Below are 19,166 nucleotides of genomic sequence, written 5' to 3'. Positions count from 1 at the left end.
GTCTTAGGTCAGGTAGGATCATCACTTTATTTTAAGAATGTGAAATGTCAGAATAGTAGGAGAGAATGATTTATTTCAGCTTTTATTTCTTTCATTACATTCCCAGTGGGTCAGAAGTTTAAATACACTCAATTAGTATTTGATAGCATTGCCTTAAATTGTTTAACTTGAGTCAAACATTTCGGGTACCCTTCCACAAGCTTCCCACAATAAGTTGGGTGAATTTTGGCCCATTCTTCCTGACAGAGCTGGTGTAACCGAGTCAGGTTTGTAGGCCTCCTTGCTCGCACACGCTTTTTCAGTTCTGCCCACACATTTTCTATAGGATTGAGGTCAGGGCTTTGTGATATCCACTCCTATACCTTGACTTTTTGGCTCTTAAGCCATTTTGCCACAACTTTGGAAGTATGCTTGGGGTCATTGTTCATTTGGAAGACCCATTTGCGACCAAGCTTTAACTTCCTTACTGATGTTTTGAAATGTTGCTTCAATATATCCACATAATTTTCATCCCTCATGATGCCATCTATTTTGAGAAGTGCACCAGTCCCTCCTGCAGCAAAGCACCCCCACAACATGATGCTGCCACCCCCGTTCTTCACAGTTGGGATGGTGTTCTTCGGCTTGCAAGCGTCCCCCTTTTTCCTAAAACATAACGATGGTCATTATGGCCAAAAGGTTATATTTTTGGTTCATCAGACCAGAGGACAATTCTCCAAAAAGTACGATCTTTGTCCCCATGTGCAATTGCAAACCGTAGTCTGGCTTTTTTTATGGCGGTTTTGGAGCAGTGGCTTCTTCCTTGCTGAGCGGCCTTTCAGGTTATGTCGATATAGGATTCATTTTACTGTGGATATAGATACTTTTGTACCTGTTTCCTCCAGCATCTTCACAAGGTCCTTTGCTGTTGTTCAGGGATTGATTTGCACTTTTTGCACCAAAGTACGTTCATCTCTAGGAGACAGAACGTGTGTCCTTCCTGAGTAGTATGACGGCTGCGTGGTCCCATGGTGTTTATACTTGCCTACTATTGTTTGTACAGATGAACGTGGTACCTTCAGGCTTTTGGAAATTGCTCCCAAGGATGGACCAGACTTGTGGAGGTCAACAATTTTTTTCTGATGTTTTGGCTGATTTCTTTTCCTTTTCCCATGATGTCAAGCAAAGAGGCACTGAGTTTGAAGGTATGCCTTAAAAAACATCCACAGGTACACCTCCAATTGACTCAAATGATGTCAATTAGCCTATCAGAAGCTTCTAAAGCCATGACATCATTTTCTGGAATTTTCCAAGCTGTTTAAAGGCACAGTCAACTTAGTGTATGTAAACCTCTGACCCACTGGAATTGTGATACAGTGAGTTATAATTGAAATAATCTGTCTGTAAACAATTGTTGGAAAAATGACTTGTGTCATGCACAAAGTAGATGTCCTAACCAACTTGCCAAAACTATAGTTTGTTGACAAGAAATTTGTGGAGTGGTTGAAAAACGAATTTGTATGCTTTCGTTGAAATACTTTTTGAAATCGGACACTGTGGTGGGATTAATAACAAATGTATCTTTATAATGGTGTATAATACTTGTATGTTTGAGGAATTGTAATTATGAGATTTCTGTTGTTTGGCTGTTGTCATGTCAATCTGTTAACTGGATTTCAGCCGTAAGAATCTGAGTACAGCGCTCAGGCACCAAAACAAGCCATACAGATACCCGCCATGTTGTGGAGTCAACAGAAGTCAAACATAGCATTATAAATATTCACTTACCTTTGATGATCTTCATCAGAATGCACTCCCAGGATTCCCAGTTCCACAATACATGTTTGTTTGTTCGATAAAGTCCATCATTTATGTCCAAATACCTCCTTTTTGTTCACGCGTTTAGTTCACAAATCCAAATGTATGATGCTTGAGCACTAGGTCCAGACGAAAAGTAAAAAAGTTCCGTTACAGTTTGTAGAAACATGTCAAACGATGTATAGAATCAATCTTTAGGATGTTTTTACCATAAATCTTCAATAATGTTCCAACCGGACAATTCCTTTGTCTTTAGAAATGCAATGGAACACAGGTCGCTCTCACGGCCACGCGCGTGACCAGCTCATGGCCTTCTGTCAGACACCTGATTGAAACAGCTCTCATTTTCTCCCCCTTCACAGTAAAAGCCTGAACAAGGTTCTAAAGACTGTTGACATCTAGTGGAAGCCTTAGGAAGTGCAATCGGACCAAATTTACACTGTACCTTGGATAGGCAAAGAGTTGAAAAACTACAAACCTCAGGTTTCCCACTTCCTGGTTGGATTTATTCTCAGGATTTTTCCTGCCATATAAGTTCTGTTATACTCACAGACATCATTCAAACAGTTTTAGAAACTTCAGAGTGTTTTCTATCCAAATCTACTAATAATATGCATATCTTAGCTTCTGGGCCTGAGTAGCAGTCAATTTACTCTGGGCACCTTATTCATCCAAGCTACTCAATACTGCCCCCCTAGAAGTTTTAATGACTCCAACCTAACATGCATACCAGTCCGGACACATCGCGTGCACGAGTGTCACAAAATACATTTTGAAATCCTCGTTATTCAATTATTGCACCCACACTGCTCACGCGCCCCAACGAGCATCTGCGATGCCAAGGGCTAAAAGAGAACTCCTTTCTATTTCTGACGCAGATTGCGCTGAAAGTCCTGCCTCTCCCATCTCCTCATTGGTTTATAAAAGCAGGTACCCGCGTGCCATTTCCTCATTGGTTATACCCACGTGGGTGATTGAAAGACGAAATGTTTTGCCGGTTGTCGTGGTAAAAGTGTAGATGCCAATCACCATATAAGTTCAAAGATGAAAAATCCTGGAAGGAGGAGAGATGACTAGAAACGATTCGGTTGGCCGTTTTATGTGTGGATTAATTGTCGGAGTAGAAGACCTTGTGAATTTCAGATGAAATAACAACTCAATGTTTATATCCCAGAACAAATTAGCTAGCAACCGCAAGCTAGCTAAATAGGACAAATTAGCTATCAAGTTGCATATGTGTTTAATGCTTTTCGACCTGTCCCCAAATTAATGTAATTAGTTCAGAGTTTGTTTGATATTTTAACCTGTGTGTCGTGATCACGTTTAGTGTAGGGGGACAAAATAAATGTATGCACGAGAGCGCACGATGGCACACGCGCGCAGCCGGTTTGGGTTCCGTGTTAGATTATGCAAACTTCCGACTTCAACTGTATATATATAATAATATATACATATACATACATAGATACATACATACATACATACATACATATATACATATATATACAGTACATTATTTATTTTTTGCCTGTTTGACAAAGTTTGATGACAAAATTTTCCCACAAGAACTGCCGCGCCACCTTCCTGTTCAAGTGGGCACAGCACAACAATGTGAGTCCAAAAATGTATTGTATGCTGTTGCATAAATTATGTAATATGCCAGGGAGGTATGTATACTGTAGCTTAGAAAGTAATACTAAGTGTATGTTGTGTAGTAAGCTGTTAGTAGCCCATGTGCCTCACCCTAATAATTTGGTCCCTTTCCCCCTCATAACATAGCCTACTGTTGTGACTTGGTTGTGCCCATGTAGCCTATAGCCTGTTTTAGAGAAATGTAATCCTTGACTATTGTAAGAGCTTTCGTTGTCTGCTTATATGCCCCATTTACTTATCCTACGGTTCTGACTTGGTGTACATAGAGAATACTGTAAGAATGGACCATGTTCTGAATTCTGTCACTGTACATTTCAAAAGTGCTGAACAAATAGTTATAAATTCAGCAAAAAAAGAAATGTCCTCTCACTGTCAACTGCGTTTATTTTCAGCAAACTTAACATGTGTGAATATTTCTATGAACATAACAAGATTCAACAACGGAGACATAAACTGAACAAGTTCCACAGACATGGGACTAACAGAAATGGAATAAGGTGTCCCTGAACAAAGGGGGGGAGGGGGTTCAAAATCAAAAGCAACAGTCAGTATCTGGTGTGGCCACCAGCTGCATTAAGTACTGCAGTGCATCTTCTCCTCATGGACTGCACCAGATTTGCCAGTTCTTGCTGTGAGATGTTACCCCACTCTTCCACCAAGGCACCTGCAAGTTCCTGGACATTTCTGGGGGGAATGGCCCTAGCCCTCACCCTCCGAACCAACAGGTCCCAGATGTGCTCAATGGGATTGAGATCCGGGCTCTTTGCTGGCCATGGTAGAACACTGACATTTCTGTCTTGCAGGAAATCACGCACAGAACAAGCATATGGCTGGTGGCATTGTCATGCTGGAGGGTCATGTCAGGATGAGCCTGCAGGAAGGGTATCACATGAGGGAGGAGGACGTCTTCCCTGTAACGCACAATATTAAGATTGCCTGCAATAACAACAAGCTCAGTCCGATGATGCTATGACACACCGCCCCAGACCATGACGGACCCTCCACCTCCAAATAGATCCTGCTCCAGAGTACAGCCCTCGATGTAACACTCCTTCCTTCGACGATAATTACGGATGGCTTCTTATCCGCTCATCGTTACCTTACGCCATAGTTTGTTCATCTCAATTTACAGTAGAAACAGCATTTGTTAAAGCAAGTCAGCCATATCAGCTATGTTTTTTAAACTGCAGTAAATGAGGCTGAATGAACTGTTTTGCTGCCAGACAAGGCTCCGCTGATAGCGTAACATACGTAACATTGCAAAAATCAGAAACTTTCTGTCCAAAAATGATGCAGAAAAATAATCCATGCCTTTGTCACTTCTAGGTTAGACTACTGCAATGCTCTACTTTCCGGCTACCCGGATAAAGCACTAAATAAACTTCAGTTAGGGCTAAATACGGCTGCTAGAATCCTGACTAGAACCAAAAAAATTGATCATATTACTCCAGTGCTAGCCTCCCTACACTGGCTTCCTGTCAAAGCAAGGGCTGATTTCAAGGTTTTACTGCTAACCTACAAAGCATTACATGGGCTTGCTCCTACCTATCTCTCTGATTTGGTCCTGCCGTACATACCTACACGTACGCTACGGTCACAAGACGCAGGCCTCCTAATTGTCCCTAGAATTTCTAAGAAAACAGCTGGAGGCAGGGCTTTCTCCTATAGAGATCAATTTTTATGGAACGGTCTGCCTACCCATGTCAGAGACGCAAACTCGGTCTCAACCTTTAAGTCCTTACTGAAGACTCATCTCTTCAGTAGGTCATATTATTGAGTGTAGTCTGGCCCAGGAGTGGGAAGGTGAACGGAAAGGCTCTGGAGCAACGAACCGCCCTTGCTGTCTCTGCCTGGCCGGTTCCCCTCTTTCCACTGGGATTCTCTGCCTCTAACCCTATTACAGGGGCTGAGTCACTGGCTTACTGGGGCTCTCTCATACCGTCCCTGGAGGGGGTGCGTCACCTGAGTGGGTTGATTCACGGAAGTGATCCTCCTGTCTGGGTTGGCGCCCCCCCCCCCCCCCTTGGGTTGTGCCGTGGCGGAGATCTTTGTGGGCTATATGGTTGAAGATATCCCTCTAGTGGTGTGGGGGCTGTGCTTTGGCAAAGTGGGTGGGGTTATATCCTTCCTGTTTGGCCCTGTCCGGGGGTGTCCTCGGATGGGGCCACAGTGTCTCCTGACCCCTCCTGTCTCAGCCTCCAGTATTTATGCTGCAGTAGTTTATGTGTCGGGGGGCTAGGGTCAGTTTGTTATATCTGGAGTACTTCTCCTGTCCTATTCGGTGTCCTGTGTGAATTTAAGTGTGCTCTCTCTAATTCTATCTTTCTCTCTTTCTCTCTCTCGGAGGACCTGAGCCCTAGGACCATGCCTCAGGACTACCTGACATGATGACTCCTTGCTGTCCCCAGTCCACCTGGCCGTGCTGCTGCTCCAGTTTAAACTGTTCTGCCTTATTATTATTCGACCATGCTGGTCATTTATGAACATTTGAACATCTTGGCCATGTTCTGTTATAATCTCTACCCAGCACAGCCAGAAGAGGACTGGCCACCCCACATAGCCTGGTTCCTCTCTAGGTTTCTTCCTAGGTTTTGGCCTTTCTAGGGAGTTTTTCCTAGCAACCGTGCTTCTACACCTGCATTGCTTGCTGTTTGGGGTTTTAGGCTGGGTTTCTGTACAGCACTTTGAGATATCAGCTGATGTACGAAGGGCTATATAAAATAAATTTGATTTGAGAGCCAGGTGTAGCGGTGGTAAGGATTCACTCCATGGTGCTGAAAAAAAAGCTCTGCTGTTGGGACAGCTTCATGTAGTCCCAAACAGTTTGTGGGTACCTTTGTCACCGTTAAAGTAATATATTTTTTAGTGTTGTGCTGTGTAGTGGCCTTACTGGCATGCATTAATATTTGTTTGATGTTTTTGCCCCACCAAGAATTACATGTTAAAATCGCAACTGCCCTAGTGTACACTCTTGGGTAATACTTTTGGCAGAATAATCTATTATTCTCTTGTCTCTATCCTACCTGTGGTCTCTCAGTAGGCAATGGTGTCAGTCGAGTCACCCGACTACGCAAGTGCGCATACTCCAGTCCTCGCGTGCTGGGGAAACTTCATTCGGATATCACTGTGTATAAGGACACTTGCCACTCGGATTTCTCTCTATCGAAAAAAAAAAGATTCTGAAAAAAACATCTTCCTCAACTCTGCTTTGAAGGACGTAAACGCTCCAAACAGGTAGACAGACATTCATGATTAAGGTGCGCACAGTTAGAGTTAGTAGCCTATAAACAGTTTGTGTTTATCAACAAATGGCGTAGGACGAACACAAATATCCTATAATGATAGAGAATAGAGTGTTCAAATGTAGTGTTTTACAGTTTAGCACTGAGTCTATGGGTGTGCATTTCGGACAGAGCTGGACATTGCAACTACATTGTGTCAGGGTATGACATGGGTGCGTCTTAATACGAGGATCTGCCTCCTTTCCTATGTCATATTTCTTAGTCCTTACTAATATGAAAGGATTGGATATAGGTGAGTGCATTTTAGCAGTTACTCCAGCTAAACAATATTGCTTGGCTCTGAAATAGGACAATAGTAAAGATTACACTTACTGTATTTGAACCTGTGTCTCAGACAAGGGAAACAATTTATTGGGTTGGAATGTATGCAGACTTTGCGTTTGAATAGTTGGATGCACCTTGATGACATTCTTTCCATCTGCATCCATCTTATCACTCACACACCTTTCCTCCTAGTCACATCATGCTGTGGTATTTTATTTTAACCTGATGTCTGTTGGTGTCATGCCATCATTACAGTAGGTAGGTGTGTTTATATGGAGTAACACTACATACCAAACTCTTAACCCACAGCAATGTGTACCCAAGCTTTCGCAATTACGTTGAACCATGACTTCCCAACTGATATTGAATAAGAGAAGCCTTTCCCTTGGAGCGAGGACGGCCGAGGGGTCAAGACACAAAATGACCACAGGAATTCCATCTAGGGACAATGTGCTTTTGAGTAGGAATAAAGGAGCAATTAGCTTGAAAATATACCATAGTAATACGACACAAGGAAGAAAAAACAAAACACATCCAGGTTTAAAGGACAGAATTCAGACTTTCATATCATCAGTAATTACTACATAGTACACACTTGAAAACACCCAAATCAGCTGTCTTTTTCCAAACTTTGCCAACTGCTATACTCAGAAAATCACACAGACTTTCATTCCCATTTCATACGCTGCTTACGTTCACATCAAAAATAAAAATAAAAAAAAGAAGCCTTCTTCAGACAAGTTTCTGCTACACTGTCTTCATATTTTCTGAGTTTAGGTTGTTCTTGAAGCGCCAGGTTTCTGTATGCTTATTTGCATGTGAGACTGGAAGTACAGGACCCTGTAGAGTGACTATGATTTCTGTGTCAAAACACTTTCAGCATTAGGGCTGTCTCGTTGGACCACAAAGGCTGGCTTGGCACTACTGTACTCTCTGATCTAAGTTGTCATCAAATAAGCAACAGCTGAGTGAGCGAGGGAAGTAAGAATGACCAAGAAGGGAGATTAAAAAGCATCACAATTGACTTGAGTAGCTCTGAGTAGAACTGCAATTCAGATGTAGGATCTTCATTTGAGACAGTTTTCTACAGCAGGAAAATAATCCTGCAGCAACAGGAAATGTGAATTATTATGTGGATTATAATGAATGGATATTTTTGTTGGGGTTTATACATTTTTGTAAGGGAAAATCAAGTCTGAAATTTCTAAATGGAAATTACAAACTTCAGAAGCCTTTTTAAACCTCAAATACACAACAAGTGTATTGCAAGAATGTTATCCTGCAACATGGTGATCAAATTAAGATCCTACATCTGTATCCGTTTCTTTGCATAAAAGGGTATACAACAGCAGTATTGCCTTGGTCCCCTTGTTGTTCATAGGATGACTGAGGTGATGAACACACAGGAACCTGTGATAAAGGACTTCAGTGTAGCTGGAGCAGCATCAGGGGATCAGGGCATATCCTTTCAGGTGAGTCTACTGTTGCCTCAATCCATCCATCCATCCATCCATCCACCAGTCACTCAACCAAGAGTTTAATTGACAGCCTACTAATTATGAATGTGCCTTTAATTTTGGATCTTTCTGGTAAAATGTTGTATGAGCTCTCATTGCAAGGATCTCAGATTTGAACTTCAAATCCCTATAAGAAAGAGTAAAACACCCTAATAAAGAGTCAATCCATCCTACTTCTTGTGTCCAGATTTTCCCAGATACCCATGAGCGGAATCCCAAGCTGTCCAAGAGACTTCCCTCTATTGTGGTGGAGCCCTCTGATGGGGGCAATGTGGAAAGCGGGGAGCTCCGCTGGCCCCCTATGGATCCCAACTCTGTAGAGGCCCCAGGCGGGATGCAGCCCCACAAACACACTCCTCTTCAGACCACACAGGACCAGGCCGCAGGTAGGATAACCTGGCATGATATTCTGATTACCTCAATGTAAAGTGTGTGTGTGTGTGTGTGTGTGTGTGAGAGAGACTCTTTCCCTATCTGATTGTGACACCTCTCTCCATGTGTCTCCCAGATGAAGATCTGAATCACGGGGTGCAGGACAGCAGTGAAGTGGTGTATGGGGCCGTAGTGGAGGAATCTAACTGAGAAGATCATCCATCCACCTCCACAGCTGCTCTCACTGTAAATGTGTCCAGAATAAGAAAGATAGACAGGTGGGCAGGGGCACTGAGGAGAGTGGAGGAGGGACTTGTAGGGTCGTTACCCTCACACCCTGCGCACTGCAAGAAAACCAATGAGTTCATTCTGACGTTTCAGGCTGTACAGCGGTCTGTTAAAGCTGTCTTAAATAGCTTGCTTGTGCAGTTTCATATACATGCAGACTAGATCACAGCTACGCAGCACTGAATAATTTTGTTGTCCTCTAATTGTAGATATTTTGATACGTTGTGTAAAAATGTGGAATACTTTGTAAGAACTGAGGTGTTTTTGAACAGCAGTATTCAAAGCTGTGTCCAGCATGTATACTCCAAGTAAAATGTAAGCTATATAAAGTGGTGACAACTGTGGGTATTCCTGTCTCGTGAAAAACTATGATTCTGATTGTGTACGTGAGTTCTTTCAACTTTTTCTACCATAAAAAGCAACAGCTAAAATCCAGAGATAGTCCTAGTTGTTACAATCAATGGGAGTAAAAATGCTGTGTGTGCACCGCAAATGCATTTTTCTCATCTGCAGTTTTTATAAACAGTCAATAAGTGAGTGCTGAGACTGAAGCCCCAGTTATTGCACAGACAATAAAGTCTTTAGGCTTGCCAAACCTTTTTTGTTGAATTTGTCAGCCTGTGCCTTTATACTTTTCTCCCCCTCTCTCTCTCACCCCCTTCATGTCGATCCACTCCCCACCATCCACAATCCCCATGTCTGATGGCTCTCTTGAATCTGGTTTCCTGGTATAGGTCAGATTCAGTGTCTTCATCTAAACACAGACATGAGTGGCAGGGACTCAATCTTATTTTTCTATCTCTCCTTCCTTTTTGAATGTGACCTTTCAGCTGACAGCCTTGTTAAGAGCGCTTCGGAACACAGCAAACATGCTCACCTCTGGAAAAACAGAAGGGCAGCATTGGAGAGCAAAGGAGTGAAAGAGAAAAAATAAATTTGGTGTAGAATATTTTTTTCAAACGTCTATTATTTTAATGGAATGTCAATACTGTGCACTATTTAGAGGCTAACTGGGTCTTCAAATTTGATGAAGACGCGCAATGATGTATCAAAAATATACCATATACCATACTGCTGCAGCAGGACTCTAGTGATTTAGTATGTTACTCCTTGATTATTATTATAACTATTTCAACATAAACACCATACATCATTTTTCTCTTTGCTCACAATAGCATATTGTGCCTGCAAGTAGAAATAGTTGTGCTTTTACATACAGCAAGATACAGTTACAGCCATGTCAAAAGGTAACAGCCGTTTGACATGGCTACTGCATCACCATGGCAAGCAGATTTCCATATCATTTCTGAAGCTATATTTGACCCAGTTGTATAAAACATGCCTGTTGATTCTCTCCCTGCATGTTGATACAATCACCATCACCAGTGTCCCTTTTATCATGGTGATTATCATCACAAGTACATTTACAACCTTCTGTCTGTGTTTTTTCCATCCTCTATTTTGTTCCATTTTGTAGGACAAAGAGTGAGCCACGTCAGACAGCCACTTCCCTCCCTGTTGATGTAAAAGTGCCTTTTGATAGAATAGCATTAAGGTGAGGTGCATCAGGTGTTTTTTTCAGCTTTTAAAAGGGATCTTTGTTCTTGTGGTGCCCACGCTGTGTTCCCACTTTCATCTTCCTCTTCTGCTGGCTTCAAACAGGTCCTTCAAAGCGGGTCGTGATGGGTCAAGTTAGATTCCCCACCACACACCACACCTAACCTATCTCTGCTCAGTCTCACCACCCACCCAGCATCCTCAGCCTTTAACATCACTTTCAGCCTCCTTTCGCCCCATCATCAGGGCAGCAGGGCAGAGAACTCTCATGACAGGGTCATTATGCTTAAATGAGGCCAAGGTCAGGAAAACTAGGACATGCCTGTGCATTTGCGCCCGACTGTCTTTTCCCACCCAGACCAAGGACTGAAATTAAGGCTTTGAGAGGGCATGTCTTTTGGCAGTTATTCACTCACTGTAAATTATGTGAAGGTGAGAGAGAACCTTCAGAGGCAGAGCTCCTCCAATGAAGCCATAAAGATTTACAGTGTAATCTCCCAACAGTGATTCTCTCCCTCTTGTTTACTGTCCATATAGTAATTTATCCTGCAAAGGCTCTTAACCACACCAACTTAAACTACTATACATTCAGTTCATGTAATCAGTGAGATAGAACAACAGCCTCACTACAGAATTACAAACAAAAATTCACTTTCTGAATGCTTGTTTTATAGAATAAGATTAATCAGTGTAACATGACCACTATCATTTCAGTGAAGAACTCAAGGCTACTTCTCTCTGTTAGTGATGCAGTCCACATATGTACCACATCAGAAGGTCACCCCTGTAACCTTTCCAGCACACATTAAATGTCATTTTAATCAATTGTAGATAAGAGGCACTACAAATGGCAGAGCCGAGGAGAACTTCAGTTAGCAGCATAAAATGACACATTAACAGTTTCTTTGTCACAATCATCTGAACTGTCACAGTGTGAATCCTTTCATGAGACAGATTTGTTTCTAGTATGTTTCTCTAAGATAAAGTTATAATTGTACAGTGCATTCAGAAAGAATTCAGATCAGCCTTATTCTAACATTTTTCCCTCATCAATCTACTCACAATACCCCATAATTACAAAACAGGTTTTAAAAATGTGTTGCAAATGTATAAAAAAAATAAATCAATGAAATAATACATTTACATAAGTATTCAAATCAAATCAAATTGTATTAGTCACATGCGCCGAATACAACAAATGTAGACTTTACAGGGAAATGCTTCCTTACAAGCCCTTAACCAACAATGTAGTTAGAAAAATTATGAATAAGAATAAGAAATACAAGGAACAAGTAATTAAAGAGCCGCAGTAAAATAACAATAGCAAGACTATATACAGGGGGTACCGGTACAGAGTCAATGTGCGGGGGCACCGGCTGTTTGAAGTAATTGAGGCAGTATGTACATGTAGGTAGCGTTATTAAAGTGACTATGCATAGATAATGACAGAGAGTAGCAGCGGAGAAAAAGAGGGGGTGAGGGGGAGGCAATGCAAATAGTCTGGGTCGCCATTTCATAAGCGTCTTACGGCTTCGGAGTAGAAGCTGTTTATTAACCTCTTGGACCTAGACTTAGCGCTCCGGTACCGCTTGCCGTGCGGTAGTAGAGAGAACAGTCTATGACTAGGGTGGCTGGAGTCTTTGACAATTTTTAGGGCCTTCCTCTGACACCTCCTGGTATAGAGGTCCTGGATGGCAGGAAGCTTGGCCCCATTGATGTACTGGGCCGTATGCACTACCCTCTGTAGTGCCTTGCGGTCGGAGGCCGAGCAGTTGCCATACCAGGCAATGATGCAACCAGTCAGGATGCTCTCGATGGTCTCTTCACGACTGTCTAGGTGTGCTTGGACCATGTTAATTTGTTGGTGATGTGGACACCAAGGAACTTGAATTTCTCAACCTGCTCCACTACAGCCCCGTAGATGAGTATGGGAGTGTGCTCGGTCCTCCTTTTCCTGTAGTTCACAATCATCTCCTTTGTCTTGATCACATTGAGGGAGAGGTTGTTGTCCTGACACCACCCGGCCAGGTCTCTGACCTCCTCCCTATAGGCTGTCTCGTCATTGTCGGTGATCAGGCCTACCACTGTTGTGTCATCGGCAAACTTAATGATGGTGTTGGAGTCGTGCCTGACCATGCAGTCATGAGTGAACAGGGAGTATAGGAAGGGACTGAGCACGCACCCCTGAGGGGCCCTTGTGTTGAGGGTCAGCGTGGCGGATGTGTTGTTACCTACCCTTATTGCCTAGGGGCGGCCCGTCAGGAAGTCCAGGATCCAGCTGCAGAGGGAGGTGTTTAGTCCCAGGGTCCTTAGCTTATTTATGAGCTTTGAGGGCACTATTGTGCTGAACGCTGAGCTGTAGTCAATGAATAGCATTCTCACATAGGTGTTCCTTTTGTCCAGGTGGGAAAGGGCAGTGTGGAGTGCAATAGAGATTGCATCATCTGTGGATCTGTTAGGGCGGTATGCAAATTGGAGTTCAGACCCTTTACTCAGTACTTTTTTGAAGCACCTGTCATGACATGGCACTTTCTGGGGATAGAGCGTGGCATCCCACTCTCCCTCTCTCCCTCCTACACCCAGGTTCTGTTATCTCAGGTCATAAGTTCCTGGAGGAGACTCTCGACTTCTGGCCATGCAGTATAGAGAGAGAGAGAGTTTCACAGTAGAAAAGGAACTTCTTCTACATCACAGAACCTGAGAACTGAACAATATCCATGTTTTGGAGAATGTGTAAGCGGTCGGTGGAGAAGCCAGCTACGACCCGGCCCATTTTGTTTCATGTTTGTGACCTCATGAAAGACAATACAGCCACATTACCATAACTCTGTTTATACATATGGCTCCATTATGAGGTTTGCGTCTAGTTATTGTATAAAATGAATGAGTAAAGATTAAACTATTTGTGAAATGATGTAAGGTGATGTTGAACCGTTAATGTGAGAGAATTGTATTCCCTGGTAAGTTTAACTCAAATTAAATCAAATCAAATGTATTTATATAGCCCATCGTACATCAGCTGATATCTCCAAGTGCTGTACAGAAACCCAGCCTAAAACCACAAACAGCAAGCAATGCAGGTGTTGAAGCACGTTGGCTAGGAAAAACTCCACTTCTGGCTGTGCCGGGTGGAGATTATAACAGAACATGGCCAAGATGTTCAAATGTTCATAAATTACCAGCATGTTCAAATAATAGGTCTGGGATAGGTAGCACGTCCGGTGAACAGGTCAGGATTCCATAGCCGAAGGCAGAACAGTTGAAACTGGAGCAGCAGCACGGCAAGGTGGACTGGGGACAGTAAGGAGTCATCATGCCAGGTAGTCCTGAGGCATGGTCCTATGGCTCAGGTCCTCCGAGAGAGAGAAAGAAAGAGAGAAAGAGAGAGAGAATTAGAGAGAGCGTACTTAAATTCACATAGGACACCGGATCAGAGAGGAGAAGTACTCCAGAAATAACAAACTGACCCTAGCCCCCCGACACATAAACTACTGCAGCATAAATACTGGAGGCTGAGACAGGAGGGGTCAGGAGACACTGTGGCCCCATCCGATGATACCCCAGACAGGGCCAAACATGAAGGATATAACCCCTCCCACTTTGCCAAAGCACAGCCCCCACACCACTAGAGGGATATCTTCAACCACCAACTTACCATCCTGAGACAAGGCCGAATATAGCCCACAAAGATCTCCGCCACGGCACAACCCAAGGGGGGCGCCAACCCAGACAGGATGACCACGTCAGTGACTCAACCCACTCAAGTGACGCACCCCTCCTAGGGATGGCGTGGAAGAGCACCAGTAGGCCAGTGATTCAGCCCCTGTAATAGGGTTAGAGGCAGAGAATCCCAGTGGAGAAAGGGGAACCGGCCAGGCAGAGACAGCAAGGGCGGTTCGTTGCTCCAGAGCCTTTCCGTTCACCTTCACACTCCTGGGCCAGACTACACTCAATCATATGACCCACTGAAGAGATGAGTCTTCAGTAAAGACTTAGAAGTTGAGACAGAGACTGCGTCTCTCACATGGGTAGGCAGACCATTCCATAAAAATGGAGCTCTATAGGTGAAAGCCCTGCCTCCAGCTGTTTGCTTATAAATTCTAGGGATAATTAGGAGGCCTGCGTCTTGTGACCATAGCGTACGTGTAGGTATGTACGGCAGGACCAAATCAGAGAGATAGTTAGGAGCAAGTCCATGTAATGCTTTGTAGATTAGCAGTAAAACTTTAAAATCAGCCATTGCCTTGACAGGAAGCCAGTGTGGGGAGGCTAGCACTGGAGTAATATGATCGCATTTTTTGGTTCTAGTCAGGATTCTAGCAGCTGTATTTAGCACTAACTGAAGTTTACTTAGTGCTTTATCCGGGTAGCCGGAAACTAGAGCATTGCAGTAGTCTAACCTAGAAGTAACAAAAGCATGGATACATTTTTCTGCATCATTTTTGGACAGAAAGTTTCTGATTTTTGCAATGTTACGTATATGGAAAAAAGCTGTCCTTGAAACAGTCTTGATATGTTCGTCAAAAGAGAGATCAGGGTCCAGAGTAACGCCGAGGTTCTTCACAGTTTTATTTGAGACGACTGTACAACCATTAAGAGTAATTTTCATATTCAACAGAAGATCTCTTTGTTTCTTGGGACCTAGAACAAGCATCTCTGTTTTGTCCGAGTTTAAAAGTAGAAATTTGCAGCCATCCACTTCCTTACTTCGTTGGGTGGCAGGGCCTAGTGGTTAGAGCGTTGGACTAGTAATTGAAAGGTTGCAAGTTCAAATCCCCAAGCTGACAAGGTACAAATCTGTCGTTCTGCTCCTGAACAGGCAGTTAACCCACTGCTCCTAGGCTGTCATTGAAAATAAGGATTTGTTCTTAACTGACTTGCCTAGTTAAATAAAGTTAGAATTATATCTGAAACACAGGCTTCTAGCGAGGGCAATTTGGGCTTCACCATGTTTAATTGAAATGTACAGCTGCGTGTCATCCGCATAGCAGTGAAAGTTAACATTATGTTTTCGGATGACATCCAAGAGGTAAAATATATAGTGGTGCTAAAACGGAACCTTGAGGAACACCAACATTTACAGTTGATTTGTCAGAGACACAGAGACAAACTGATATCTTTCCAACAGATAAGATCTAAACCAGGCGAGAACCTGTCCGTGTAGACCAATTCGGGTTTCCAATCTCTCCAAAAGAATGTAGTGATCGATGGTATCAAAAGCAGCACTAAGGTCTAGGAGCACGAGGACAGATGCAGAGCCTCGGTCTGATGCCATTAAAAGGACATTTACCACCTTCACAAGTGCAGTCTCAGTGCTACGATGGGGTCTAAAACCAGACTGAAGCATTTCATATACATTGTTTGTCTTCAGGAAGGCAGTGAGTGGCTGCGCAACAGCCTTTTCTAAAATATTTGAGAGGAATGGAAGATTCGATATAGGCCGATAGTTTTTTATATTTTATGGGTCAATGTTTTCTGCCTTTTTCAAGAGAGGCTTTATTACTGCCACTTTTAGTGAGTTTGGTACACATCCGGTGGATAGAGAGCCGTTTATTATGTTCAACATAGGAGGGCCAAGCACAGGAAGCAGCTCTTTCAGTAGTTTAGTTGGAATAGGGTCCAGTATGCAGCTTGAAGGTTTAGAGGCCATGATTATTTTCATCGTGTCAAGAGATATAGTACTAAAACACTTGAGTGTCTCTCTTGATCCTAGGTCCTGGCAGAGTTGTGCAGACTCAGGACAACTGAGCTTTGAAGGAATATGCAGATTTAAAGAGGAGTTCGTAATTTGCTTTCTAATAATCATGATATTTTCCTCAAAGAAGTTCATGAATTTATTACTGCTGAAGTGAAAGCCATCCTCACTTGGGGAATGCTGCTTTTTAGTTAGCTTTGCTACAGTTTCAAAAATAAATTTCGGATTGTTCTTATTTTCCTCAATTAAGTTAGAAAAATAGGATGATCGAGCAGCAGTAAGGGCTCTTCGATACTGCACGGTACTGTCTTTTCAAGCTAGTCGGAAGACTTCCAGTTTGGTGTGGCGCCATTTCCGTTCGAACTTTCTGGAAGCTTGCTTCAGAGCTCGGGTATTTTCTGTATACCAGGGAGCTAGTTTCTTATGAGAAATGTTTTTAGTTTTTAGGGGTGCAACTGCATCTAGGGTATTGCGCAAGGTTAAATTGAGTTCCTCAGTTAGGTGGTTAACTGATTTTTGTCCTCTGAGTCCTTGGGTAGGCAGAGGGAGTCTGGAAGGGCATCAATGAACATTAGTGTTGTCTGTGAATTTATAGCATGACTTTTGATGCTCCTTGGTTGGGTTCTGAGCAGAATATTTGTTGCAATTGCAAACGTAATAAAATGGTGGTCCGATAGTCCAGGATTATGAGGAAAAACATTAAGATCCACAACATTTATTCCATGGGACAAAACTAGGTCCAGAGTATGACTGTGACAGTGAGTAGGTCCAGAGACATGTTGGACAAAACCCACTGAGTCGATGATGGCTCCAAAAGCCTTTTGGAGTGGGTCTGTGGAACTTTCCATGTGAATATAAAAGTCACCAAAAATGAGAATATTATCTGCTATGACTACAAGGTCCGATAGGAATTCAGGGAACACAATGAGGAACGCTGTATATGGCCCAGGAGGCCTGTAAACAGTAGCTATGAAAAGTGATTGAGTAGGCTGCATAGATTTCATGACTAGAAGCTCAAAATGTTTTTGTAAATTGAAATTTGCTATCGTAAATGTTAGCAACATTTACGCCTTTGCGGGATGCACGGGGGATATGGTCACTAGTGTAACCAGGAGGTGAGGCCTCATTTAACACAGTAAATTCATCAGGCTTAAGCCATTTTTCAGTCAGGCCAATCACATCAAGATTATGATCAGTGATTAGTTCATTGACTATATTTGCCTTTGAAGTAAGGGATCTAACATTAAGTAGCCCTATTTTGAGATGTGAGGTATCACGATCTCTTTCAATAATGACAGGAATGGAGGAGGTCTTTATCCTAGTGAGATTGCTAAGGCGAACACCGCCATGTTTAGTTTTGCCCAACTCAGGTCGAGGCACAGACAACTAAGTCATTGGCCCGCCCCCATGAGCACAGACATGATCTGGCTCATGGGACATCCCTTTTCTACTGTTATGAATAAAAACCCCACCTGAAGAAATCCTCTTCAGACCACACGTACCTCGGTCAGCTGAGGGGGCGAAGGTTGAGTAGAGACCACAAAAACCTCAATATAAGCTAAGGTTGTAATGGTTTTTGAATCCCTAACCATACCACATGGAGCATTGGCTACATGGGTGGAAATGGTTCAACTCTGAGACTATCGATCCAGACAGAATAAGAGAAAATCTTCGATACTAATTACTAGTCTGCAGCTAGAAATTATGTGAACCTGAGATGCGAAGACCGACAACCACCGAAACATCTATTCTATAAGAACATTTCTGAATGGTACTCTGAAGTATCCATTCAAACCACGAAAGGCTCCAGGGAAGCATAGAGACGCTTGGATTAACTTTCCAACAGAGAAACGGACGATTCCAACAGAGATCACGACGACACACTGAGCGTAAATATATATTGATTACAATTATTCCCAAATGAATGAGCATTCATGTGCAAAGGATTAGCATTTAAATTAATATAATTATCAACTGTGTAGTGTGTCTTTTGTCTTTCCCGCCATTCTCCGTCCACACCCACTTCCCATTATCCACCAAGCCGTCATATCAGCTTAGCCCACTAGGGAACCTCCCCTATCATTTCCTAGTAACCATATCTACTGTTTGTTTGTTTATGCATTTCTGTGATTATTTAGTTAGTTAGTAAATAAATGATTAAGACAATTGGTGTATGGATGATTCATAGTATAAGCTGGGTTCGTGCAGATAACCAACAATTTACGACGTTTGGAATGAGACTAACGTGAGGTAAAGAATAATTAATTAATTAGAAGAGTTATATTAGGAAAATTATAACTTTGTAATCTGAAGATTTTCCATGATGCCAAAGACACAACACACCTTTGGCAGAGATTAAAGCCTCGAGTCTTCTAGGGTATAACGCTACAAGTTTGGCACACCTGTATTTGTGGAGTTTCTCCCATTCGTCTCTGCAGATCCTCTCAAGCTCTGTCAGGTTGGATGGGGAGCGTCGGTGCAGAATTATTTTCAGGTCTCTCCAGAGATGTTAAATCGGGTTCAAGTCCGGGCTCTGACTGGGCCACTCAAGGATATTCAGACTTGTTCCAAGCCACTCCTGCATTGTCTTGTCTGTGTGCTGAGGGTTGCTGTCCTTTTGTAACGGGAACTTTAAAAAAAAATTTTTACCCCTTTTTCTCCCCAATTTCGTGGTATCCAATTGTTGTAGTAGCTACTATCTTGTCTCATTGCTACAACTAC

The 19,166-nt window shown here is 42.8% G+C and overlaps 1 protein-coding gene across 1 annotated transcript; it reads left to right on the top strand.

The window, feature by feature from the left end:
* Positions 1 to 8,398: 8,398 nt before the first annotated feature.
* Positions 8,399 to 9,115, top strand: LOC139384163 (protein LBH-like). Its single transcript, XM_071128861.1, has 3 exons — positions 8,399 to 8,488; positions 8,721 to 8,919; positions 9,042 to 9,115. Exons 1-3 carry the CDS (start codon positions 8,399 to 8,401, stop codon positions 9,113 to 9,115), a joined length of 363 nt encoding a protein of 120 aa, XP_070984962.1.
* The last annotated feature ends 10,051 nt before the right edge of the window (positions 9,116 to 19,166 follow it).

Source organism: Oncorhynchus clarkii, chromosome 25, assembly GCF_045791955.1.
Source record: "Oncorhynchus clarkii lewisi isolate Uvic-CL-2024 chromosome 25, UVic_Ocla_1.0, whole genome shotgun sequence".
In the NCBI taxonomy this organism is placed as follows: Eukaryota; Metazoa; Chordata; class Actinopteri; order Salmoniformes; family Salmonidae; genus Oncorhynchus; species Oncorhynchus clarkii.
Note: the sequence above shows the minus strand (reverse complement) of the source record. Positions and strands in the feature narration are given on the sequence as shown.

Coding starts and splice junctions, on each gene's coding strand:
- LOC139384163 (XM_071128861.1), top strand. CDS start 8,399: ATGACTGAGGTGATGAACACACAGGAACCTGTGATAAAGGACTTCAGT. Junction 8,489..8,720: donor ATCAGGGCATATCCTTTCAG/GTGAGTCTACTG, acceptor TCTTGTGTCCAG/ATTTTCCCAGATACCCATGA. Junction 8,920..9,041: donor CACACAGGACCAGGCCGCAG/GTAGGATAACCT, acceptor TGTGTCTCCCAG/ATGAAGATCTGAATCACGGG.